At 52.2% G+C, this 27,136-nt stretch overlaps 2 protein-coding genes across 4 annotated transcripts; one reads left to right on the plus strand and one right to left on the minus strand.

Moving 5' to 3' along the window:
• Positions 1-33: 33 nt before the first annotated feature.
• MCAM (melanoma cell adhesion molecule) lies at positions 34-8,225 on the minus strand. Of its 3 annotated transcripts, XM_070623297.1 has the most exons (17): positions 8,037-8,225; positions 6,114-6,238; positions 5,810-6,017; positions 5,655-5,725; positions 5,473-5,560; positions 4,057-4,236; positions 3,822-3,943; positions 3,576-3,738; positions 3,360-3,478; positions 3,132-3,273; positions 2,838-2,959; positions 2,587-2,728; positions 2,408-2,479; positions 2,071-2,218; positions 1,624-1,741; positions 1,446-1,501; positions 34-1,134 (listed from the first exon to the last, which is right to left on the minus strand). In XM_070623297.1, exons 1-17 carry the CDS (start codon positions 8,101-8,103, stop codon positions 1,113-1,115), a joined length of 1,965 nt encoding a protein of 654 aa, XP_070479398.1. In that variant the 5' UTR covers positions 8,104-8,225; the 3' UTR covers positions 34-1,112. The 3 variants fall into 3 exon arrangements, with proteins under 3 accessions (XP_070479398.1, XP_008511606.1, XP_008511603.1); XM_008513384.2 differs by lacking the exon at positions 1,446-1,501 and having other exon boundaries at positions 8,037-8,224; XM_008513381.2 differs by lacking the exons at positions 1,446-1,501; positions 1,624-1,741 and having other exon boundaries at positions 8,037-8,224.
• On the plus strand, positions 7,251-26,985 carry RNF26 (ring finger protein 26). The gene is made up of 3 exons (XM_008513380.2): positions 7,251-8,130; positions 8,593-8,749; positions 23,743-26,985. The coding sequence occupies exon 3, from the start codon at positions 24,757-24,759 to the stop codon at positions 26,056-26,058; it is 1,302 nt and encodes a 433-aa protein (XP_008511602.1). The 5' UTR covers positions 7,251-8,130; positions 8,593-8,749; positions 23,743-24,756; the 3' UTR covers positions 26,059-26,985.
• The last annotated feature ends 151 nt before the right edge of the window (positions 26,986-27,136 follow it).

Consider the following 27,136-nt stretch of genomic DNA (forward strand, 5'->3'; position numbering starts at 1 on the left):
TGGTATCCGTGATGAATAAAAAGCAATGTACGATTTCTGGGACAATTAAGCTTTATTTTTCATATATATATATAAAAAGGAAACAGTTTGCAAATTTACACACAGCCTAACAAAACCATACACACACACACACACACACACACACACACACACACACACGCACACACACACAGATAACACATACACACCCCAAAGCTTTAGCCAGGCCCGTTTCTCATCCTAAGTACCATTCTCCCATTAGGGCCCTTCTGCTAGGGTCTAGGCCCATCAGCTCGGTTTGTAGAATTTTCGTGCTAGTATAACTGTAACAGTAATCCCCATAAAGGACAGTCTGGACCTCATCTCTGTCCCGTACCCCCACCTTTCAGTCTTACATGATCCCTTGAGGGCAGTGGGAGCTAAGTGAATGCAGGGGGGTTGGGCTCAATGGTCTTAACTCTGGAAAACAGTGTCAGCTTCCTCACTGCAGGTAGAATGAGATATACCCAGCATATCTTTTAAGGAATGACACGAATTCCTGGCTTCTGCCCAGAGGAGGAAGTGTCACAAAAAGGACTTGAGAGGCAGGCAGTCAACTGCTTCTAGATAATGCTGGGGTACTCTCCAGCACCAGTGTGAACAACATACTTCACCAATGGAGAGGGGCTTCGGCTCAGTGCATCCTCACTTCAGTGATACACCTGAATTATGAAGCCAGCCTTTGGGGCAGGAAATCAGCTCAAGATAAATAGGCTACCTAATTCAGCTGCTGGTTGAAGACGGGTATTTACAGCCATGACATGGGTAAAGAGGAACTCTCCTACCCACTTCTGGGGGACTGAGGCCCCCATCCTTGGGATGAGCATCACTCAACAAATTGAGAGGGTGGTGGACTGGTCCCTGAAGAGGGGGCCTCCAGGGCCACTTGAGCTCCTTCTCAGGACAGCTCTGGCCCTGGCCCATCTGCCCTCTGAAATGGGCTCTGCAGGTGAGCTGGAGCAGGGGTCTTCTCTGTAGTCCACTTTAGAGGCTTTGGTGACCATCCTGAGTCCTGGGGATGGGGGAGGGTGAGCAGGGAACAGGACATGTTCCAGGCAGGAAGGGGGCTTGGTGTGATTCAGTGGGCTAGTGCCTCAGATCGATGTATTTCTCTCCCTAGAAACGGGAAGAGGAGAAGTAAGAGGAATGTGGACATAGTGACGGGAGTTCAAGGTGTGAGCACTAAAAGGGAGGAGGGACAGAAGCAGAAGCTGATGAACGAGGTGCAGCAGCCTAGAGGGAAGCAGCAAGGGCGGTATGGCAGGGCAGGGAAGGAGCGAGTGGGCCCCCGCATAGGCCCGGGCCGCCCTTCACACCTAGTGACCTGAGCCACAGGCCCAGTTCAGGAGGAGGTGATGGTGCTGGGACAGGGTTTTTGCTCTCAGTCTTGGGAGCTACCCTCTCTCCAGGGTCCCTCAGCCACTTGCCTGGCTCTACCGTCTGTGAGTACTGTTAGGAAGGCAAGATGGGGCCTGCTCCCACTCTCCAACAGAGGAGGAGAAGGATAGAAAGAGTTAGTGTTTGGAGAGGACAAGAACCATTAGCCCCTGTTGCTCCCAATCCCTGAAAATGTTTCAGGCACTGACCACAGGACCTGCCTCCTACCTGGTCTCCTGGAGCCCTCTTGTCACCGTTGCTGCCCTGTAGGAGGCCCATCTCTTCTGGGAGTTTATCTGACTTAACTTCAACTACAAATTCACTCTTAGGAGACGGGGGCAGCGTGCTGGGAGGAGGGAGGGAGGCAAGAGGTTGGCAACTCTGGGGCAAGGGCAGGGGAGGGCCGTTGGGAAGGATGTTGGACTGGGTGATGGGGCTCTTAGGTGCTCTGGGGCCAGCTCAGGGAAGGAACACAGGTAATGAATGAAAGGGAGAAGGTGTGGGTGGTAGAAGCTGGGTAGTGGGCAGGAAAGCAGGGAGCATTCAGACCCAGCGTCCCACGCCTGCTCCTAGGGGCGAGTGGGCACTGGGGCAGGCAGGGAACATCCTGAGGAGGCAGCAAGCTGGGGAGCGTGAGACCGGGTGGGGCCGCAGAGCACTAGGTACTGTGCTTACATCTCTTGTTTGCCTGAGCGCCCACACGGCAGCTTGCCCTTCTTGTAGAAGAAATAGAGGACAGCACCCAGCACAGCCAGGACCAGGATGCACACAGTCACAGCCACGATGACCACACCCTTGCTTTCAGGCTCTGGCAGCTTTTTCTCTGTCTCACAAAGACACTCCTAGTCACTCTGTGCCCCAGGCTGCCGCATTTCCATCGCTGCCCCACCAAGCCCAGGGCTGATAGAAGATAGGCCACTGCTCACCTTTCTTGACAGGGCTCCCCAGGGAGGGTCAGGGAAGAATGAAGATGCCCTGGCACAGCCCTGTTCTCGTGCCAGGCACGGCTTACCTGTGGAGGTGCTGTTGGCTTTGGCATGAGGACTGACAGTGGAGGTGCTGAGGCCAGTGGTTCTGTTGGAGTCTGGTGTGAGAGTAGTTAAATGGATTGGGAGGTGGGTCAGGACAAGCACAAGTTAATTCCCACACCTGGGCATGCCCCTGCCACGCTCTGCAGGACGAGGCCCTTACCCAGCTCCAGGAAAATGATGGTGGTGTTTTTGCCCAGGGAGTTGGAGGCCACACATTCAGCACCTGTCTCCAACAGCTCTGGGGTCACAAGGACATTCAGGATGCTCAGGACACTCTGTGGATCCTGGTCTTGTTCACTTGCCTACAAGGAAGGAGGTGCAGCTCAGGGGGCAGGGAGGATGTCCGGTCACGGCGGCAAAGCCTGGGCAGGGATTAATGAGAGCACGGCAAGAAGAGAGGAGCCTGCTCACCATGCCATCAACATTCCAGGAGATGGTGGGCCGAGGATGTCCTGATGCTTCACAAGACAGATTCAGCACCGTGTTCTCTTTCACCCACACCTTCCTCTCCTTTACTGTCATCCACGGGGACCCTTGGGGAGGTTGGGAGAAGGATGAGGCAGCCAACTCTGCTAGTCTGCTTCCCCCTCCCCACCAGGGCACTCCAGGACAGCAGCTGACTTTTTGTCCTCAAAAAGTTGTAAACTACCCAACTTGGGGTGGCTTCAAGGGGCTACCCGATCTCTGCCCAGAAGGCCTCCTCACCAAAAACGGCTACGTTGACCAGCTGTGTGCGGTTCAGCCCGGGTACACTGGGCACAGACGCCACACAGCGGTAGCCTCCCCCTTCCTCCCGTTTCAGGTTGTATAATTGGAGCACAGGCCCCTTTTGCAGCAGCTTGCCTGTCTGGGGTGACAGAAGAGTCAGAGGGTCACTCCCAGCCCTCTGCTCCCCACAGCCCCTTGCCCCTCACCCCAGGCCCACCTGAGTACCTTTTCTCTCAGCCACTGGAACTCAATGGCCTGGTTGCTCTCTGCCTCACAGGTCAGGGTGAGACTGCTGCCCTCCTGGCTCTCAGGGGCTGCAGGTCTCACTCGGACATCAGACACGTCTGGGGACACAGCAGTAGTGTCAGCCTACAAGGGAATTCCACAGGGCTCCCTCTTGCCCCAGCCTGGCCCCCATGTCCTGAGTCCCCAGCCCCTCACAGTTCACCAGCAGCTCCTGTTGGTCGCTCTGCAGCGATGTTGTGGTTTCCAAGTCCAGGCCGTGGCATTCATAGACCCCACTGTGCTCCTTCTGGGCGGGCTCCAAAACCAGGATCCCATTGTCATCCGTTGTCTCTTCCTCCATCTCCCTGGTGCTGAGGTTCTGGGAAAAGATGAAGGAGTGAGCAGAGGGTACCTCCAGCTACTTCTGCATCCCTGTCTGCCCCAGCACGGAGCCCTCTGTACCTGCTTGCTGATGCTGAAGTGGGGTGGGGGGTTGCCATCAGCCAAACACCTGATTTCCACACGGTCCCCCTCCTTCAGCATTCCCACGGGCTCCACCTCCAACCACACTTTCTCTGCAGGGTCTGCACAGGCAAAGGGGGTAGCTCTCAGCCCAAGAGCTGCCCCTGTGCTGGGTGAGAGGAGCTAGCAGAAGTTTCCGCCGGACCTCGCCCCAGTGGGGTGGGTCAGTACTCACAGAAAACAGGGACAGTGACCTCCTTAGATTCCTTCATGTGGTTCCCGCTGGGCAGCCGGTAGTTGAGCTCACAGTAAAACTGGGCATCTTTGTCTTCTTTAACCAGCTGTGCCTTCAGAACGCTCTGCAAGGTGTACAAGCCACTCGACTCCACGATCTGGGACGACTGAATGTGGACTCCTGAGCGGGGAGGAAGGGGACGGGGCTCAGCCTCAGCCCTGCCTCCAACTCCACCCCCTTGGTCTCCTTGGGGGTTGGCAGGGGAGCGCCTAAGGGACCCCTTGCCCCCTTTGGAAGGCCAGGTACAAATGCAAGCTGTGACCCTTGAATCTGACAGTTTGAGTGCTCATTATAACGCTCATTATAACACCTGGATAAACACTTAGACATGGGAACATGCACAAGGATGTGTGCAAATGATGCTGCAGTGATAAAAAGAAATGAGAGAACACTTGACGTCCACTAACAGGGGAATGAGCAATTAACTAAACTACATTATCTACATCATAGAGAATATTAGGCAGTCGGCAAGAGAGTCAGCTCTAGACAGACTGACCTGGAAAGATTTCCAAGACTCACTGTCACAAGAAAAATGAAATTGTATAGCAACGTATACCACACACTACCATTTAGATCAAGGTGTCTCAACCCCCGCACTGCTGACACTGGGGGCCAGATCATTCTCTGTTGTGGGGCTGTCCTGTGCACTGCAGGATGTTTAGCAGCATCGCTGGTCCCTACCTGCTCCATGCCAGTAGCACCCCTCCATTTGTGACAACCAAAACTGTCTCCAGACATTGCCAAATAGCCCCAGAGGAGGAGCAAAATCACCCCTGGCTAAGAACCACTGATTTAGTAAAAAAACAAAAAAAAAGTCTATACATCCTAAGATATATGTGCATGAGTAAGTAAACAGAAATAGACTTGAGAGAAAACACACTACTTCCAAGCAGAGATGACTTCTGTGAGGGGGTCTGGAGCAGGAAGGAAATTGTCCTTATGGATTTTCTATACAGTTTAAATTCTTTTTTGTTTTTTTTGAGGAAGATTAGCCGTGAGCTAACTACTGCCAATCCCCCCCCCTTTTTTTTTTTTTTGCTGAGGAAGACTGGCCCTGGGCTAACATCCCTGCCCGTCTTCCTCTACTTTATATGTGGGACGCCTACCCCAGCATGGCTTGCCAAGTGGTGCCATGTCCGCACCCGGGATCCAAACCAGTGAACCCCAGGCCGCCAAAGCGGAACGTGTGCACTTAACTGCTGTGCCACCGGGCCAGGCCCTATACAGTTTAAATTCTTATGAAAATATTTTCAAGCATCACTTGTGTACTTAAAAAAAATAAAGTAAAATAAAATGCAAGGTGATCCCTGTGTGGTACCATAAGCATGGCTTTTAAGGGCTAAGAGGGCTACTCACGGTTCTTCTCCTCCTTGAGGGGCCGGCCATTCTTGTACCAGATGACCTGAGGAACGGGGTACCCGTTCCTCCCCACACAGGTGGCAACCTAAGGAAAACAGGGTGCCAGTCTCCCCGCCTCAGACCCCACCGAGCCCCGCCTTTGCGCCTGCTTACCACCTGACCACCCCAGCAAATCTCACCTCCTCGGGCTCCTGACTGTTCACAGAAATGCCCACGGCATTGACCTGGATGCTTGGCTCCTCCGGAGCTTCTACAAGGGAGAGAAATAAGGAGGGCCATGGCACCACCACTTCCCAAGACCCACAGTGCCCACAGAACAGATGGGGGCACTCACTGTACACACGGAGCTGGATGCGGTGCTCCTGGGACTGAGGACGCTTGCCCTGGCACAGGAAGATGCGCTCGTCATGGGGGGTGATATGTGCCAGGGCCAGAGTAGTCCCTTTGTCCTGGAGGCTGAGCCGGTGCTGGTACTCCCCAGGCTGGCTCTGGCCCAGGCCCTGGTGCACGCGGAAGATGAGGGTGGGCTTCTCTTTGTGGACCTAAGGGAAGGGGCAGAGAGGAGATGAGCGTCCTGGGGCTACACGGCCAGTAGAGCCTCCTGCCCCTGCTGCCCTCTCTGGGGCTCAAGCACTCACAGAAAACCAGTCCACATGGCCGAAGTTGCCCTGGGAATGGGAGGGGCCACACTTCAGAAGGGCCGTGCCGCCTACTTCCACCTCTACCAGCTCAGGCTCGGGCTGCTCCGCCTCTCCAGGCACACCTGGGGGTGAGAGAGGAACACCCCCAGCAGTTGTGTCAGCTCCAGCTGCTCTCCATGCCCTCCCCTCACAGCCGCTCACTGCAGCTGTTCATGCTGCCACATCGAGGGTCTGAATGGGCCCTGTCCTCTCCTAGCCCTCAACCACTCTCTGCCCCCAGCCTGGAGCCAGCCCGCTCCCAGTTCAAGGAGTTGGGGATGGTCACCTCTGGTCATTGGAGTAGAGACCCTGAACCCCAGGCACCTCCCAGATGAGACTAGCAGAGGGGCAACCCAGGCCCTGGGCCAAGAGGAAGGCCCCTTTCCTTACATGCCCCTCCTCTCTGAGTGAGCTCAGAGTGTGGGAATGCAAGGCATGTGCCAAGCTGGGGCACACAGGCCCCTTTGTGTCCCCACACCCAGGGGAAGACTTCACTACTCTACCCTTTGCCCCCCAAAAACTCCTTCCCTAAATCCCCCACAAGACCCAGTGGGCCAACTCTGGCCAGAAGCTCCCATCTCATCCTCCCTAAGTGGCACCTCCATGAACATCCTGCACACTTGGGGGACCCCATCCTGGGAGCCTTGTGAATATGGAGGGGTCAGAGTCTCCCCCAACGGTCAGGGCAAGGGCCAGGCCGTGGGCAGGAGTGACGTCAGCGGTGCCAGCGTGCTGCCCGCCCTGTGAGAAGGTGATGTCACTCGATACCATCTGGCTGGACTCTGGGATGCCTGGGTTGTTGCCCTGGGCTGGCTCCCAAACAAGCAGGGCAGATGGAGAGGTCTTCAACCCAGAGCAGGAGCCTCAGATCCCTGACTCTGTTTCTCCAGAGCTAGAAGAGCAGGGCTGGGGTGGGGTGGGGTAGTGGGGCTGGACCTGCTGCAGCTGTGGAGCCCGATTTAACCTTTTCTCCAGAAATATGGTCAGCTTGGAAGGCAGCAGCCGGGGGTACCCCAGGGACGCTGTTGGCACTGAGCATGAGGCGAGGAGCTGGCTATTGCCTAGCCTTCCCCTGCCGGACAGCGGCTGCGACCCGGGACCAAGGAGCCAAGAGAAACACGCGACATCGTTGCGGGCCATACAAGGGCAGCGTGGACCCGGGAGCGCCCAGCTCTGAGGCATTTCCAGAGAAAAACACAGAGGTGCAGGGGCGCTCTTCCCACCTGAACGCGGTCCCATTCCTGGAGATGTAACAAGTCTGGGGCGCTTCCACTCTGGGAATCCTCAATCCCTCGTCTCTGCCACCTGCGATCCCGTCACCCCGGTAGGCGCGAGGCGACCCACGTCCCCCCCGGCCCCTGCCAACGCCCAGCTCAGGCGGGAGCCGCCGTCCCTCCCCCTCTCGCTCACCTCCAGCCTGGCTCGAAGCCCGGGCGGGAGAGGGAGGGCTCGGCGCACCCCTCCAGCTAAGAAAGCTGCCTTTTCCAGCAACAGGCGGGCGAGGAATTCAGGATTTGGGGATGCGCTCTAGCTGCGCCACCCGTCACGACATCAGCTGCGAGCCCCCAGAGTAAGCACCTGAGAAAAGCTCTCCCCAAAGCCCCAAGAGGCTCGGCTCCACCCCTTCCCGCTCCGGGCAGCTGCCTCCTCCCCGCCTCCCCAATCCCGCTCCGGGGACACTCTAGAACAGAGGCTGCAAACTGGCTGCAAAGAAGAGTTGCACGCGCGCAAGGCACCCGGGTGCCGGGGACCCGAGGAGGAGCGCACGCCAAAGCGCAAAGCCCCGGCCGCACCGCGTCGTCAGCGCAGCTCCCGGGCACGCTCCCGAAGCCCCTCGGCCCGGGCCATTGCAGGCGCGGGCTCCCCAGCGAACTCACTCACCCGCGGCACGGCGACAGCAGCAGCAGGCGGCGAGCAGAAAGGCGCAGACGAGCCTGGACAGCTCCATGCTTCCCGGCCGGAGGGCGAGTGGCAAGTGAGCAAGCCCGCGGCGGCCGGGGGCTGACGTCAGGGGGGCGGGGGAGGGGGCCCGGAGCGCGGGGCTGGCCCGCCACGCCCCGCGCAGCCCCCCGCCCCCGCCCCGCGCCGCAGCCCTAGGGGGCGGGCCCGGCGCCGGAGGCCGGGAGCTGCGCCGAGCCGCGCAGCTCGCGGAGGGGGAGGCCGGAGGCGGCCTCCCCGCCCCCCACCCTGGTCAGGGTGAGGGGGCAGTGACAGGTGTCTCGAGGCCGGACCGTCTGGCCGAGGCGGCAGCAAGGAGAAGCTTGCCCGGATGCCCAGAGTCATGCCGGGTCAGAACCAGCAGCGCGCGCCCCCGCTCAGCCCCTACCGGCCAGGGTAGCCCTGGGGGGACCTCCTGGCGGGAGGAGCGGATGACAAGGTCCTCGGTGTCCCCGAGGGGGTCTCCCATTCAGGCTCCTCTCTCTGCCTCTTCCTGCAGCCCGCGAGACCCCTGCCACAGAGAAATCGGCCGGCCACGGTCGCTTCCCAGAACGATTGCACCACTGCGGCTGCCGCCGGCCTGGCGCTGCCCCCAAGCCTCGCAGTCCTGGCAGCTTGGAGGGGAGAACCCTGGGCCGGATCCCACAGACCCAGAGGTACCTGTATTGGGGAGTGGAGATGGTGCCTTATGGGCTACCCCTTCAAACCCACGCTCCTGCAAGTCCGTCTGACTAGAGGAAGGAGGGAGGGGGCTGAAGGCACAGGCCCAAGGGTTTCACACTTCTCCAAGCCCAGGCCTTGAGAATTCTGTTTCTGTCCTCTTCACTCATTGAGCCTAGCCTGGGACTCAGTTTCCCCTCACCTGAATGAAGAAAGGAAGAGGAAGAGTTAATGGGTTCAAGGTCTCCAGTGACCCCTGAAAACCTGTTGCTGTTCCCGGAGGTTGAAAGACCCCCTGCAGCAGAGCTCCAGGCCCCTCTTCCCCTGCACAGGCTCCCGGTCCCTCTTGACTGTGGGGGTGGCATATGAAGAAGGGATCAGGAATGGTGTCAGGCAGCCCTGAGTGGGGTCTGCCACACAGCCGGGTGGTGGGAGCCCTGCCACTGCCCTTCTTCCCCAGCCCTGGGTCTTCTGGCCTCTTGAACTAAGGTTCTGGGGAGTGGGATGGGCTTCTGCCTCGCAGAGACCCCAGCACCCTGGCCCTGGGAAAGGGGGCCACATCTGCAGGACTCCTTCAGCAGTCAGGGTCAAATAGGGCCCTGATTTGGGGTTGAGGCGTATTGCCTGGCAGGGCAGACTTTCTGCTGCTTGGGGGAGGAGCAGGGTGAGGCAGCAAACTCCAGAGATGGGCAGGTGACTTGAGAGAATGCTCTGGGATGGCGTTTTGATGACACAGAGATGACTCTCAAACCACATCAGCCTCATCTTTCAGAACCTTGCTGACCCCTTCCTCCCTGTCCATTAGTCTCCAGCCCGGGGTCCTGCCAAGCCAGCCCGGGCAGGGGGCCTAGAGCCTGGGGGGAGGGAGGCAGAGGAGGACCCTGGCTCTCCATCCCCCAGAGTGAATGTATGGACTGGACCCGGGCGGAGTGGAATGGATGAGCTTGTTTATCCACGGGAGCAGGAGGGGGAATGGCTGAAGGATGCTGTTTGCGCTGACAAGCCTAGAGCTGAGCGTGGAGCTCTGCTTCCCTGCCCCCACCCCCTTCCCTTCACTTAACACCATTAACTAATCATTCTCCTCTCTGGCCTGAAAACAAAGCCAGCTAACCACCAAGGACAGTCAGTTCAGCATTCTTCTTCCGTCCTGAGGACAGTGAAGCCAGGTGGGGGTGGAGGAGCTGCCTCTGCAGTGAAAGGGAAATGAGGTTAGAGCCTAGGATGACATCCCTTCCCTGCATGGCCCCACCAAGCAAGCACAAAGTCTTTTAAGGAAGCCAGTAGCTTGAGGCTATCTGAGCTGCCAGGGAGGAAGTGGGAGAGGTCAGGGCGCAGACAGCTTTGGGATGGCTTAATGAGGGCGGCACTTTGGGGTTCCAAACCAAAGAGAGGTCAAGGCCTTGGAGAGGATTCAGAGGGGACTAGAAATAGGAAGAAAGGGCAGTGAAGGCAGGAGGACAGGGTAGAGGGAGCAGAAAGTGGAGGGTGTCAGTCCTGCAGCTCCTCTAAGATGCCAGAAGACAGGGCTTCGGCAGTCGCAGGAAAGAGAGAAGGTGGCAGAGGAAAAACTCCCAGCGAGAGAGGATTGAGATCCAGCAGAAAAGGAGATCAAGGAGGCAGTAATGGGCCTTCCACCCACCGGGACTCTTGCACCTGGACTGGGTTGCAAGCAGCCTTGCCCAGATTGTAGGCCAAGATCAGAAGCAGCGGCCCTGGGCCAGAGTCCTAATTCTTTGCTTCATTTCTCTCCAGAAGGACGGGGTCGGAATGCTGCATTCCTCCACCCCCATGGCAGACCCAGGCTGCTCAGAGATGAGAGGACCCGCTGTGTGGAATGCCCTCTGTGTATCTCTCTGCCATAGGTCTGACCCCAGGCAGAGAAACTGAGGCTGGGTGGGGTGGTGGCTGTGGTCTGGGTCCCTCAGCTACAGTCTCCAGGGTGGGAGGGCCTTTCATTTCATTGTAAGGAGAGGTGGAGAAGAGTGGGGCCCCAGCACCAGTGGAGTTGGTAAAAAGATGAGGCGGGGCCTACCCCCAGGGACTTGCTGGGGTGAGATTTTAACCTGGGAGTCCTCTCTCACCTCCAGCGTAGAGGGCACAGTTGCCTCCCACCCATCCCTCTGGCCAAGGGGCCTTCCTCAGGAGGATGTGAGGAGGGCCGGCTGGGTGGAGGAAGGAAGCTGAGAGAGACAAGTTTGCAGCTGCAGTAAGGAGCTGGGGGTGGGGTTGGGGGGGCGACCCAGCAATCTTGGCAGTTATGGAGGCTGGGGAACCCCCTGGCCTGGCCAGAAAATAGAGTCCAATCTGGGTCCTTGGAGGCAAGGTAGGAGAATTCCTCCAGAATGGGGGTCTGAGTTGGGAGGAGTCTGTGCTGAGGGAGCGAAAAACAGGGTGGGAGGAGGGTGGGGGGCAGTTGTTGATGAGGACATCATGGGCCAGGAAACCGGATACTGGGGGGCTGGGTGGAAGATGTGGGGGAAGAGATTGAATGGGGGGAAGCAGCCCCTATCCCGGCGGAAGGAGTCTTACTCATGGCCTTTGCACTTGACTCAGGGCGGCAGGAAGGAGGTGCAGCCTGGACTAAGGTGCACCCCTGAAACAGCGTGGAAGGGGAGGAGAGTGACTTAGGGGGGATGGGAGGGGCTATTTTTAAACTTGGAAAAACCGTGAGTGAGTTCATCTCCACCCTGAGTGCTGGAGGTGGCAAAGGCCCCATTGTACAGGGGTCCAGAGAGGCGGAGGGGGGAGGGGCTAGTGGCACAATGGCGAGGATTATGTTAGAGCAGGCAGGGCGAGGGGAGGGAGGGGGACGGGGTGTCTTCGTCACAGCTGGCCTACTGAACTCTGGGGTTGAGCCAGGCTGGGGCTTGGACAGGGGGCTTTTCCAGTCTCACAAAGCCCCCTGTTGGGGAGCTGGGGTCTCTGGTATCCGGTGGTCCATCCTGGGGAGGGGGCTGCGGGTGGGATTCCCACGGCGTGGCTTTCCCAGGGACTGTAGGGTCTGTTCCCAGGCTCCCAGCATTCCAGCGGCTCCCCTGGGAGCGCCTGGCCTCTCTTCTCAGCCCCTTCTCTGCCAGGGAGTCGGGGGGGAGAGAAGGAGAAAGAGGATGTGGATGCATAGGGACTACTCCTGGGGACTAGGGACCCTTAAACTAGCGGGAGGGGGCAGCTGTGGGTGGGGTATGTTGAGGGAGGTCACACCCCTCCCATCCTAGTCCCCAGCCTGCTGAGCCCTGAGACCTGGGACTGTCTCTCTTGTCCCCTCCGACCCCAAGGGCTTCTCCACGTGGGGAGCCCCCCAGCACCCAGGGCTTCCGCCCAGGGGACCCCGCCATAGCCCCTGCTCCCCAGATCTCGCCCCGCAGAGGCTCCAGGAAGGCGGGGCATCCGGCGTCGTTCGCCACCGACCCAAACATTACCATAAATGCTCAGGCGGCGCCGCGGGCCGGGGAGGGGCTTGGGCCGGGGACCCTGGGGCTCTCCGGAAGCCCCGAATCCGGTCTCCCGGCTGCGGTGATTCAGTCTTCCCTCTCCCCGCTCTGGAAAGGGAGAGGGGGAGGCAGAGTAGGGGGGTGTTGGGGAGAAAGCTGAGGCTGCATAGGGAGCCCCTGGGAGCTGCCCCCTGGGCGCGCAGTGACCTCTGAACAAGGAAAGTAGGACCCTCCACGCAGACTCTCAGGGTTGGGACAGGAGTGGGAGCTTCTGGGTATCCTTCTAGCTTCTGCGTATCCTTCTAGCTTCTGCAGGACCCACTCCTGTCAGCTGTAATAATGGGGCCTCTTCCCCCTATCTTCTGGGTCTCAGTTCTCTGGACTCTGAGGGCCTAAACATCTTTCCACTTCCTCCTTCCACCCTAAATTTGGAGATTGGAGCATGTTAGGGGGCGGGGTTACAGGGTGGGGGCTGGAAGCAGGATGCTGAGAGATTACACCTCTCCCCCTCAGGGAAATTCACATCCGCTCCCCAAAATACCGCCACGCAAGGGGAGTAATGTCCCCAGAGAGCTGTTTAAATTTGACTCTGGGTTGTCCCTGAGGAAAGGCCAGCTAGTCTAGGAGAGGAGCCCATGGGAAACCTAGAGATGCTATGTTCTGGGTCTCCTGGCCTTTACCTCCCTGAAGGCCACTTCCGCATTCCCTCTACCCTTCCACACGGAGCTTTGAGTAACCCGGGAGGAGCCCTGGAGGAGGGGAGCCTTGTTCCACTCCACTCCGGGAAGGCGGGCTGTGATCCTGCTGAAGTTGCCACAGCTGATCCTGGAGGAGGGGAGAGAGGTGGGAGAAAGAGAAGAGGGGAGGCAAGACAGGAGCTTGCTCCCTGCCACCCTGACCCACACCCCAGGGTCTGGGGCTTCATAACTTGATGAACGGAGAGTACGCAGGATTTGGAGTCAGAGAAGGGCCCCAGACCAGGTCAGCCTGGGGCTGGGCTCTCCTGTGCCACCTTCCCTTCGCATCCCTGGCACCCTGGAAAGTGCTTTCAGCGTTGGTCTCAGACACCCGGCTGTAAACTCCATGAAGGAACTGGTGGCTTTGAGACTGTTCTACCACTTAATGAGCTAATCTCAGGAAAGTGACGGAACCAGTGACCACTCATAGGGGACACGGCCGTGCTCAGAAGCAGGGAAGAAGCTACTCATATCCAATATCTGTACCATGCGTTACAACTGAGACGCTTCACTTAAGGGTCATTTTCACCACCAATATTTATCTTGATCTTTGCAACAAAACAAATGAGGAAACTGAAGAACAAAAGTTAAATGACCTGAAGTCACGCAGCCTGTGAATGATGGAACTACGTTTTTTTCATTGTGGTAAAAGACACATAGCCTAATTCACCCTTTTAACCATTTTCAGTGTACAATTTAGTGGCATTAAGTACATTCACGATGTTATCCAGCCATCACCGTTGTCTGGTTCCGGAGCTTTTCGATCACTCCAAGGAACTAAAATTTGAACCGAGATTGATCTAACTCCCAAACCTGTGCATGCTACCTGTAATAATTCACAGCTGCGTTAAGTAAACGTATACTGGAAATGAAAGTAGTGGATTGAATACCACGGAATTATGTGGTATAAACAGGAAATGCAGCAGGGATTCAGAAAAGGGAGCATCGGTGTGGACCTCTGCCTGCACTAGCCAGGAAAGTCCTTCTGGACATGTGGAGGCTTCAGTGAAAAGTCAGGTTTAGATAGGGGAGGAATGAGGATAGATATTCCAGGCAGGGTAAGTGGCACAAGCAAGGAGAGAGGGGTGACTGAAGAGAAGGGCTCGTACAATGACGTCTGCAGAGTTTCTGTATCAGAAGAGTTCAGGGTAACCATCTGGTTAGAAGGTGGGGCTGGTGGGGAGACTAAGTGACATGGCTTGAAGTGATATTTGCAGAGCAAGCCCAGTGCTTTTATTTCCATTGTATGTCTGCTTGGAATGCCTTGAGGAGAGCATTAGCCCCTACCACCACCCATTGGCACCACCCTTATGCAAAAAGCTGGTACTCAGTAAAGAGTATTTATTACATGGCTAACTAGAAATTCAACAGGGGAGAAGGTGCATACATGTGAGAACTTGGGCAGATGAGGTGGAGTTAGGTCATGGGGGAGGAACTTGGATCTTAAGACAAAGTAGGCAATGGGGAGCAGCTGCAGGTTCTTGAGCAAGGGCAAGACGATGTGATGAAATTGGAATTTAGGTTTTCAATGGTTTCTCTATTTCTTCGTTGCCTGAGAGCGCCCCCCTGGTGTCCCTAGGTTGAATTGTTCCCTCATCTCAGGGAGCGGGCAGGAGGAAGGGGGCACTGAAAAGCAGCATTGACGATCGGAGAAGCCAGACCCTTGGGCCTCATTTCAATTCATCCTGAGTGATGACAGCACTGCAGTGAAAATAGAGGTGACATGTGGACAGAGAGGGTTTGATGTGAAGGAAAAGGCATTGTGGTGGTTCCCCTCTCTGTCTCGTAACTCTGAGCTGGGATGTTGTGTCAGGTCCTAAGCTGGGGGCTGGAGATAGGATGATGACTAAGACAGGTCTATGTGCGTGAGAAACTTGTACTCTAGTGAAGGGGACAGACAAGTAAACAATTATAATACAACGTGTCTAGCGTGTAAGTAGGCACATAAAACAGTTACTTAACTTAGCCCGAGGTGGTCAAAGGCGGCTTCCTGGAAGAACTGACCCCTAGCTTTATTGAAGGGACCATGGTAAGTAACCAGGTAAATGGGATGTGGCAGCATGCTATGTGCAGGAGATTACTAGCAGTTGGTTAGTATCTGGCAAGGGAGGAATGAGTTTAGTGAGGGATGAGGCCAGATTACAGAGGATTTGTAAACCACGGTAAATTATCTAGAGTGATGGGGTGTGTCTGCATGGTTTTAAGCAGGGGAGCACCCGCAAACCAGTTTAGATCCATCAGAGTTCAGGCCCCAGAGCGACAAAACCAAAGGTCCCACTTCTAGAGTCCTATTTCCCTTCCCAGGTCTGTCCTGTCCCTTGGGTGGCTGAGGTTGGAGACAGCTGGTCCCTTCTGGGGGAGGCTGCCTCTACACGTAGGGTGTGGCCTTATTTTAACTTTCAACAAGCCAGTCCATCTGATCATAAAAATCCCTTACTAGAGTGAAAGATAAGCACTGGGGGGGAACCTCTTCTCTTATTTCACCCCCATGTGACAGATCCTCATGGCAGCTCCTTCCCACATCTGACTTGAGATAAGACACAGCACTTTGAGTCCCCTCTAAACAATCCTTGAATAAACTCCATGCAGTGGAGTACTATGCAGCTGTTAAAAGAATAAGGATGATCTCTATACACTGGTATGGAGTAATTGCCAGAATATAATTTTTTAAATTTCTTTATTCATTTATTTTTAAAGGTTGGCACCTGAGCTGACATCTGTTGCCAATCTTTTTTCTTTTTGTTTTTCTTCTCCCCACAGCCCCCCAGTACATAGTTGTATATTCTAGTTGTTAGGTCCTTCTAGATGTGCTATGTGGGACGCTGCCTCAGCATGGCCTGATGAGCGGTGCCATGTCTGCGCCCAGGATCTGAACTGACGAAACCCTGGGCCGCTGAGGCGGAGCTTGAAAACTTAACCGCTCAGCCACCGGGCCAGCCCTCAGAATATAAGTTTAAATTAAAAAGCTAGATATAGAACACTATCTAGAGAATGCTATCTTTTGTGTAGGAATGTAGGAACATTTCATCTATTATCCATCTATATTTATGCTTTTAAATAGAAACAATGAAAGGACCAAAACCAAATAAAAATAGTTACCTAGAGAGACGGAAGGAGCAGGCCTGCCTCTAATATTTGTGTGGCCAGGTCCGAGTACAATAAAGGCTCACATATCATATATCAAAATATTTGAATTATTTGAAAGTAACTAACTGTTAAATGCATTCTATCCTCTTACCTAGACAAATATACTTTCTAGTGACAAAATAAAAAAATATGTAAAGCTGTGGCTTTTGTATGACTTAGAGTCAACAAAATATCCAAGATAAATTAATTTAATCATTATTGCACATGCCTGTTCAATGTGCTCATGGTGTTCTCATGGTAGGACAGCAGTGTTTGGATGCAAAATAAAATTATATATGTGGATTATTACGTATTTATTCCGTTAAATTAATTTTTCTTGCCTTCATTTTGGTAAAATCCCTAATTATGTTGTTATAATAAAAATTTTCTCATAATGCATATTCTTTTGCCAGTAATGCCAAATTAATTGACTTTTCTTGAGTCATTGTTGTTCTTAGATGTTTAAAAAATTAATTTCAATTTGGAGAAATGTTGCTCCAAACTGAAATTATTACCAATATTTGTAAAGCAATACTTAGATTCAGAATTGACTCGTAAATTTTCTATGTCACGTTCTGACATTGTAAAGGAGTTACATAGAATAAATATTTTATCCCAGAAAACATTTAAAATATTTTTCATCATATAAATATCATTTATATTGTAATTTTCACCGTCTCTTAGAGCCATATCTGGATCCATTTGGTGGTTCTTAAGTTTTATTTTTTTCAAATTCTTCTGTGCTGGGATATTATAAAGAAAACCCTGAAGAGCAGTGTATCACTGTAGTTCTTCAAATCTCTCTCCAGTTGAGACTTGAGTTGATCTTGGCCAGAAGATAATCTCTAGAGAAATTAGTTTGGGGATTATTTGCACGTGAAACTTTCTTTATGCCAACATTTTTATTTCCTTGTTTTAGTTTCTGTATGTGTATATTGCTTGCAAACATTTTTATTTCCTTGTTTTAGTTTCCCTATGTATATATTGAACTCTATTTTGGAAAAATTTCAAACACTCAGAAAAGTTGCAAGGATAGGACAGAGTCCTTGTATCCCCTTTACCGAGTGTCACAGATGATTGGCATTTTGTCAGGTATTTTGCTTTTTTATTCTATGTTTAAAATTTGAATAAAAAATTTTTATTTGATATGTGTGTGTACATATGTTTAATTATTTTTTTGTCAGTCATGAGAGTAGATTGCAGGCATCAAGCCCCTAGGTCCCTTAATACTTCAGTATTTCCTAAGAAGGATATTCTATATAACCACAGTACAGTGATCAAATTTACAAGATTTTTGGGGGCTGGCCTGGTGGTGCAGTGGTTAAGTGCGCACATTCCACTTCAGTGGCCCGGGGTTCACAGGTTCGGTTCCTGAGTGCGGACATGACCGCTGGGCAAGCCATGCTATGGCAGGCATCCCACGTATAAAGTAGAGGAAGATGGGCACAGATGTTAGCTCAGGGCCAGTCTTCCTCAGCAAAAACAGGAGGATTGGCAGCAGATGTTAGCTCAGGGCTAGTCTTCCTCCAAAACAAAACAAAAAAACAAAACAAGACCAAAAAAAAGATTTAAATTGATACAAGACATTTCTAATCTAGAATCCATACTCTGGTCCGACAAGAGTCCCAGTAATGTCGCTGGCAGCGTGAGCTCGTCCTGTCTCGTGCGGGATGCAGTGCAGAACCCTCCAGCGCGTGTGGTCCTCAGGTCTCAGCACTCTCCTTGAATCTGGCAGTTCCTCAGACTTTGTGTTTCCTATTTGTCAGTTTGGATTGTCCGATGTATCCTTGTGCTTAAATTATGGGTATGCATCCCAGGCTGGAATACTGCATAATATGAACATTAGCATCCCTTGATGGGTCTGGCTGGAACCAATTTTTACTATGATGGTTTTAAAATGGTGATTTTCCCCCTCAGCCTCCCTCCTTGTGTACCAGTCGGCATTCCACTGTGCAGAAGAGCCCTCTCGTCACATTTATTCGTTTATCTGTATCTTTTTATTATCAGTTTAGACTCATGGATTCCTATTTTATTCAATGAGTTTTATTCCATTACTGTCCTTATTTATATTGATGATGAAATTAACCCAGATTTGGCCACCTTTGAGATGGCTCCTGTGTCTTTTTTTTTTTAATTTTTTATTTTTTTGAGGAAGATTAGCCCTGAGCTAACATCTGCCAATCCTCCTGTTTTTGCTGAGGAAGCCTGGCCCTGAGCTAACATCCATGCCCATTTTCCTCTGCTTTATATGTGGGACGCCTACCCCAGCATGGCGTGCCAAGTGGTGCCATGTCTGCACCCGGGATCCGAACCAGGGAACCTCGGGCCGCCAAGAAGCGGAACGTGCAAACTTAACCGCTGCACCACTGGGCCAGCCCCCTCCTGTGTCCTTTGACACTGACCCTCGCCCCATAATTTTTGGCACTACTTTCTTTCTGGCCCAACAAGATGTTCCAAGTTCACATGGTACCATCTCTGCCCCAGCCCTGTAATCAACCATTTTTCCAAGGAATCCCAGTTCCTTTTAGTGAGGATGGTAGTTAGAAACCAAGATCTGGGTACTATTGCTAGTGGGGTATTATTGCTTCTACGTGCTTTCAGTGGACATAGCTAGGTAAAAAATATGTACATATCATACATATGTATATATAATACATCTAATCTAATATATATTAGTATAACACTTATCTAATCTATTATATATAGATATATATCTAATATATAATATATTATGTATAATATATTATTTGTAATATATATAATATATATTTTATATATATATATTATAAAGCATGAGTTCCTACTGGTAACTTCTTTTTTTTTGAGGAAGATTAGCCCTCTTTTTGCTGAGGAAGACTGGCCCTGAGCTAACATCCGTGCCCATCTTCCTCTACTTTATATGTGGAACGCCTACCACAGCATGGCTTATTGCCAAGCGGTGCCACATCCACACCCGGGATCCGAACCGGCAAACCCTGGCCGCCAAAGTGGAACGTGGGAACTTAACCACTGCGCCATCGGGCCGGCCCCTCAACTTTCTGTGACTGGCTTCTTTCCCTTAGCATTATGTTTTCACATTTCATCCATGTTGTAGCATGTTTCAGAATTTCACTTGTTTTTATGGTTGAATAGTAGCCCATTGTGTGTATATACCACATTATGTTAATCCATTTGCCTGTCAGGGGACACTTGCGTTGCTTCTACTTCTTGGCTATTTGAATAGTGCTGCTATGAATATGTGTGTGCAATTATCTCTTTGAGACCCTGCTTTCCATTCTGTTGGATATATACCCAGGAGAGGGATTGCTAAATCATATAGTAGTTCTATTTTTAATTTTTTGAGGAACCTCCACACTGTTTTCTGTAGTGGCTGTGCCGCTCTACAATCCCACCAACAGTCCACAAGTGCTCCAACTTCTCTGCATCCTTGCCAACACCTGCTATGTTCTATTTCCTAGTAGTCTTCTCACTGGGCACAGGTGACATCCCACCTCAGCCCTACCTCCACCTCTCTGATGACCAGAGAGCATCCTCCCATATGCCTGCTGACCAAAAGCACATCATCCTTGGGGAAACGTCCATTCAAGCCCCCAGCCCATCCCCCACTCAGGCTATTTGGTTTCCTGTTGTTGAGTGGCAGTTCTCTTCAATCCTCATTAGATACATGATCTGCAAATACTTTCCCCAACTCTATAAGTTGTCCCCCCTACTCTGTTGATGGTGTTGCTTGATGCACAAAAGCCTCCAACTTTGACGTAATCCGATTTGTCTATGTTTTCTTTTGTTGCTTATGCTTGTGGTGTCATATCCAAGAAATCATTATCAAATTCAGTGTCATCAAGCTATCCTCTATGTTTTCTTCTAGAAATTTTATAGTTTTGGGTCTTATGTTTAGGACTTTATTCCATTTTGAGTTAATTTTTGTATGTGGTGTAAGATAAGAGTCTAAATTCATGCTGTTGCATGTAGATATCCAGTTTTCCCAGCGCCATGTGTTGAAGAGACTGTCCTTTCCCCATTGAGTGGTCTTGGCACCCTTGTTGAAGATCATTTGGCCATACATGTGAGAGTTTATTTCTGGGTTGTCTGTTCTACTCGTTGGTCTATATGAATGTCTGTCTTTATGCCAGTACCACACTGACTTGATTACTGTGGTTTTGTAATAATGTGTACATAGACATTGTAGATATTGCCATACTCCTCTCCATTGGGGTGATAATATTTTGGTTTCCTACCAGCAATGTATGAGAGTGCTTGTTTCCCCAGAGCCTTGCCAACAGAGTGTACTGTCAAGCTTTGTTTCCTTATAGTTTATTAGAATGCGGCTTCTTTAGATTTAGAAAATACTTTAAAATTTAACAGAAATTACTTCATCCTTTTAAAAGTAAAACAATTCCTGAACAGTCACATGCAAAAGAATTAATCTAGACATGGATCTTACATGTTTCACAAAAATTAACTCAGTCTCATAGACCTAAATGTAAAATGTAAAACCATAAAACTTCTAGATAACATAGGAGAAAATTTAAGTGATCTTAGGTTTGGCAATGAATTTTTGGCATGATCCATGAGAGAAAAAATTGATAAGTTGGACTTCATTAAAATCAAAAACTTCTGTTCAGTGAAAGACACTGTTAAGAGATTGAAAAGACAAGCCACAGACTGGAGAAAATATTTGCAAAATACATATCTGGTAAAGAACGGGTATCCAAAATATACAAAGAACTCTTAAAACTCAACAATAAGAAAACAAACAACCCAATTAAAAAATGGGCCAAAGACCTTAACAGATGCTTCACCAAAGAAGATATACAGATGGCAAATACCCGGATGAAAAGATGTCGACATCATTTGTCATTGGGGAATTGCAAATTAAAACAACGAGATGCTACTCCAAAACACTGACAACGCCAAATGCTGGAGAGGATATGTAGCAACAGGAACTCATTCGTTGCTGGTGAGAATGCAAAATGGTACGGCCACTTTGGAAGGTAAACATACCCTTACCATACGATCCAGTAATTGTGCTCTTTGTATTTACCCAACTGAGATGAAGACTTATGTCCACACAAAAACCTGCACATGGATGTTTATAGCGGCTTTATTCATAATTGTCAAAACTTGGGAGCAACCAAGATGTCCTTCAATAGGTGAGTGGATAAACAAACTGTTAGGTGCATCTATACAATGGAATATTATTCAGGGATAAAAAGAAGTGAGCTATCAAGTCACAAAAAGACACGGAGGAGGGGCTGGTCCCATGGCTGAGTGGTTAAGTTTGCACATCCCATCGGGAGCCCAGGGTTTCGCCGGTTTGGATCCTGGGTGTGGACCTAGCACTACTCATCAAGCCACGCTGAGGCAGCGTCCCACATGCCACAACTAGAAGGACCCTCAGCTTAAATATACAACCATGTACTGGGGGGGATTTGGGGAGAAAAAAAAAGATTGGCAATAGTTGTTAGCTCAGGTACCAATCTTTAAAAAAAAAAATGAATTAATATTACAGATGTTCCTCACCAACTACTGCAAATACAGCATTAATTTCTGAGTGCTTCTGGAACCACACATTGGAATAAGAAGAAAACCAAGAGGATGTGACTACTTAATTAATGTATTTCTTTTCTTACCTAAGTGCTTCAACCACTCAAAGCGTCCCTTGCCCAAACCACAGATCTTTGTGGCATTGGGACACTGTCACCTCATGTTTCCAGGACATGGGTTATGAGATGTGGAGAAGTGCTCTCCGGGCTGAACGGTGTTGTTACCCAGAGCTGATGTTCAGAGTTATGAGTTCTGCTGTGCCAGTGCCAAGCCCTGAATCCCGATTGACTGAGGAAAACATTTTTTGGTATGTTTGTGATTTGTGGGTCTTTGGGTGGTACTGGGAGGGAACAGGGTGGAGGGGGCAGGATGAAGTCTTCCACGGATGTAACCTTTTATACAGTTTTGACTTTGGGACCCTGTAAATAATTTGCATAATTGAAAAGCAAAATTAAATCAAAAAGGAAAAAATCCAACTGGAAAACCTTAGCAGTAAGATAGATTTTACTGGGGCCGGCTCCGTGGCCGAGTGGTTAAGATCTCGGGCTCCGCTTCTGAGGCCTAGGGTTTCGCCGGTTCGGATCCTGGGTGCGGACATGGCACCGCTGATTAGGCCCCCTCCCGACATGCACCGCTGATTAGGCCCCCTTGAGGCGGCATCCCACATACCACAACTAGAAGGACCCACAACTAAAATATACAACTATGTCCTTGGGGGATTTGGGGAGAAATAGCAGGGGAAAAAAAAAAGAAGGTTGGCAACAGTTGTTAGCTCAGGTGCCAATCTTTAAAAAAAAAAATGTATATATAGATTTTACTGAATGCTTGATGGGAAAGCGAAGGGGAGGGTTATAGTACACACAATACCACAAAACAAAACTCCTGCATTAGTCATTCTTTCATGGTTTTATTCTCTCTTAATCTTCAAACCCGAACAACCTCTAAAAACCCCTTCTATTGTACCAGCTAGCATCCTCACCCAGCAAAACAAAAGCCACGCAGTTAGCATAGCAGCAGAAACCAGCTGTTGCTCTAGCAGGCCCCTTGGGGGCAGATAGATGCCTGAGGGTTTTAGTTCCACCCACTACGTTTTCTGTTATAAAATTCTGCAAGGATACCACCTCCAGGCAGTAAACGTTCTCAAGATCTGGCTTATTCTCAATCACTGTCACTCACGGTAGTAAGCACTTTGAATTTCTTCCCTAAAGTTAGTTGGCGTTGGTTCTTTCCACCAATACCTCTTCAGTCCTCCTCCTCCAGCCTCCAATAGATGCCTGACCATTGCTTCGGCACCTGTGGGTGTTTGAACCAGCTCTTACCTGAAATAGTCCTGGAGGAGAAAGAAACATTATCAAGTTAGTAGTGATACTGCTTGATTCCAAACAGAGCCACCATTTCCAGGACCACTCCCCTAGTCAGCACTGGCAGGCGCCTTGACTTCTCCAGGGGGGGCCATTCAGCGCTGCTTTCGCATTCTGGTCACGTGGTACTTTCAGCCATTACGTTCCTAGTTGAAGAATGGAGAGCGTTTTGTAGTAATTCACTTGTCACAAGAATTTTGGCCACAGGTCACCTCTGAGACATTGGGACTCCAATGTCTCAGTAAAGGTCTGCTGCACACCTCAGCTCTGTATCAGTGGTGCTTTGGGGAATGACGGATTCAGGCAGTGTTCAGGGTGGGGCGAAGGGGGTGGGGCGTACAGACACTTTCTGGAGGCCAGAGTGGAGATGAAGAGTTCAATACAAGCAGGAAATTAAAGCAATGGTGACCAAGGGACGGATAAGATTCCCAAGTATCCTTGACGTTAGTAGAAAACACTCGGCTTCCCAATATATTTGACATGGGGCCTCAAATATATTTTGAATATTATTTGAATATTAAAGAGAAGGCTAACTGGAGCCGCCCAGGCGTAGATATCTAAATAGAGTGTTCAAGTAAACAAATGCGGCTGAAGTAAGGGGTGAGCTATTTCCGGTTCGTGGCCTCCTTGTCTCAATGACAATGAGGTAATCTCCTGAGGATGCTGAGAAAATCTAATGGAGCGTGAGGAAACTTTGTTATAGCAGCTTGGGAATCCCCTGTAACAATCTGTTTCCTCGTGTGAACTGCTTGAGAGCAGGCACCGTCTTAAACCTTTTTTGTATCCTCAGTGCATTTGTAGGAGCTCAATAAAAGATAGAATAAATGAATAAATAGAGGAGGACGAGGCAGCGAGCCTGAGGAGGCTAAGGAGGCGGTGCAATTCCAGAGCCCAGCTCGGAGGCAGTGACCCCCAACCCGCACCTAAAATGATCACGCCGCGCGGCCAAGAAAAAGAACGGCGCCCATATTTAGCCTCGTCCAAAGTCCTGCGCCTTTAGGGGGCGAGGCTAGAGGGCATATTCCGCCTCTGCCCGCCAACTGACCAATCACGCCTTCAAAGGGGCGGGGATTTCAGTCTGTCTCCGCCCCTCCCTCTGGAAAGTAAATATGTTTGGGCGCCGTTCAAACAGACCAATGAGTGCTCGACGTCCCTGCGGTTGGCCCTCACCGATTGGCCGGAGTTCTTCGTCACTCCCTCCCTGTCACGGTTCTTGCCCCACCCCTTCGCACACAAGATGGCGGCGCCCAGCGGAGTAGAGGCTGCGCCTGGGGTTTGCTGAGGCTGACTCCCTTTCCCAGTCCCCCTTTGGGCGCAAAGCGCCGCGAGCCCGGGGGACGGGGGCCGGGCGGGGACAGGGGCACCTGCGTAGCTGGACTGCGAGCCCGCGCCCAGCCTGCGCCGCCCCCACCCGGCCCCGGCCCGGCCTGATCCCATCCGTTCCCGGTCTCCGCTCGGTCTGAGCCATTGCCCGACCGTGGTACGCCACCCCCGGGCCTCCAAAGCTGAAGTCTCTCCTCCATCCCGGGCTCACCTCCACTCTAGAGATGTTTGGCCTCTTCCCTTCCAAACAGCCCGCCTTCAAAACCGGGACTTCTGGATCGGCATCTGGCCCCCTGTCCCTCCACTGAGACTCCACTTCCCTCTGACCCACTTCTTCCTTAGATTCTTGATTCTCTCCCTGGGTTGGAGACTGCTCACTTCTCGTCCAAATTAATCCCTGACCCCCCAAATATTGACAGCCTTGACAGCCCCCTCAACCAGGAGCGAGACTTCCTTTTGGACTAACCTCCGTAGCCCTATCATGGAGGCTGTGTACCTTGTAGTGAATGGGGTGGGCCTGGTGCTGGACGTGCTGACCTTGGTGTTGGACCTCAACTTCCTGCTGGTGTCCTCCCTCCTGGCTTCCCTGGCCTGGCTCCTGGCCTTCATCTACAACCTGCCACACACGGTACTGACTAGTCTTCTGCACTTGGGCCGCGGAGTCGTGCTTTCACTGCTGGCCTTGATTGAAGCCTTGGTACGGTTCACCTTTGGGGGCTTGCAGGCCTTGTGTACCCTGCTATACAGCTGTTGCTCTGGCCTGGAGAGCCTAAAGCTCCTGGGGCACCTGGCCTCTCACGGGGCACTGAGGAGCCGGGAGATACTGCACCGGGGTGTCCTCAATGTGGTCTCCAATGGCCATGCTTTGCTGCGCCAGGCCTGTGACATCTGTACCATCGCTATGAGCTTGGTGGCCTACGTGATCAACAGCTTGGTCAACATCTGTCTCATTGGCACTCAGAACCTCTTCTCCCTGGTGCTGGCCCTGTGGGATGCGGTGATGGGGCCGCTGTGGAGGATGACAGACGTTATGGCTGCCTTCCTAGCCCACATTTCCAGCAGTGCTGTGGCCATGGCCATCCTCCTCTGGACCCCCTGCCAACTAGCACTGGAGCTCCTGGCCTCAGCTGCCCGCCTCTTGGCCAGCTTTGTGCTTGTCAATCTCACTGGCCTGGTGCTGTTGGCTTGCGTGCTGGCAGTGACAGTGACTGTGTTGCACCCGGACCTCACCCTGAGGCTCGCCACCCAGGCACTCAGTCAGCTCCATGCCCGGCCATCCTACCACCGGCTCCGAGAGGATGTTGTGCGATTGTCTCGCCTAGCACTGGGCTCAGAGGCCTGGCGCCGAGTCTGGAGCCGCAGCCTGCAGCTGGCGAGCTGGCCAAATCGGGGAGGGGCACCTGGGGCTCCTCACAGTGGCCCTAGGAGGGTACCCTCAGCTACGACCTGGCGACAGGACATTCTTCCTGAAGCAGGGCCCAGATCAGTGGCAGAAGAGGAGGAAGTCAGGATGGCCAGAGCAGCAGCTGCCCGGGGCCGGGAGAGGCTCAATGAGGAGATGCCCATAGCTGGGCAAGACCCATGGAAATTGCTGAAGGAGCAAGAGGAGCGGAAGAAGTGCGTCATCTGCCAGGACCAGAGCAAGACGGTGCTGCTTCTGCCCTGTCGGCACCTGTGCCTGTGCCAGGCCTGCACTGAAATCCTGATGCGCCACCCTGTCTATCACCGCAACTGCCCACTGTGCCGCCGGGGCATTCTGCAGACCCTCAATGTCTACCTCTGAAGACTCCGTCTCTGCCTGCTCAGCCCTCTACGCTCTACGCAGCCGCCTGCGCTAGGACAGCATCAGCACCTGATCTCCGATTCCTGGCCTGAATCCCCACCTGCCCCCATGGCTGTCATGCCAAGCCTCTAAGCCATACATCCAGGACATTGAGATGGGATACTCTAGGAGACTATGACCTGGGTGGGGGCAGGGTAATAGCTTTTCCTTACCCAGTGGGTCCCTGTGATGCTGAGGGTGGTGAGTGTGTCACTATGCAAGGCCCTGAGACTGTTTTCTGTGGACTCCCCTCCAGCTTTCCAGGGCCCACCCAGATGCCAGCCTCTGGAGCCCCTGTTCTTTGCTTCTGTTTTTTTTTTTTTGTTGTTGGAGATTTGCAGTTTCTCTCCCTGCCCCCTCCTCACTTCTTCCCCAGCTTCTGCAGCCACAACACATTAGTGTCATTTGGGTGTTTTGGCAACTCAAGGGCCTTGGAATGCTCTTGAACCTTTGCTTTCAGCTAGAGCCCCTGTGCCCTGGGAGGCTTTGGGGTAGGATCTCTTAGGTGCCCTTAGAGCTACCACTACTGCCTGTCATGATCTTATGAGGCTCCCTCCAACCTGACTCAACTGCTGGGATCAGTTTACCCCTGGGTGGGAGGGAGGGACGGTCTGCACCTGCCTTTGGGACCATGTACCCTCTGGCACCCCAGCTCCACTGGGACCCTCAGGAGGGATAACCAGGTTTCTGCTTGTACCCCCTTCACTCCTCACATCACAGAGGAAAATGGCATTCCCTTTCCACTTGTCTCTCCCTGGCATGGGGAGGGCAGACTGTGCACATTTCACTAGGGTCCAAATACAGAAGGGGCCAGGACCTTGGGGCATGCAGCTTGCCGAGGGGTCTGTCTGTCCCAGCTTCCAGTGAATAAAGTCCTGTTGCCAGCTCTGAGGGCCTCTGTGTGCATCCTTGCAAGGGCGAGCAGTTGGTCAGGGTAACTAACACTGCAGCAGGGTCCTGCAGTCCTCCTGGAGTCACAGTGTGGTCTGTGGGGGACCTGGTTGGGGGAGAGATGAGATAGGTGGGAGTACTGTGTCTT

Source organism: Equus przewalskii, chromosome 6 (assembly GCF_037783145.1).
Source record: "Equus przewalskii isolate Varuska chromosome 6, EquPr2, whole genome shotgun sequence".
NCBI lineage: Eukaryota > Metazoa > Chordata > Mammalia > Perissodactyla > Equidae > Equus > Equus przewalskii.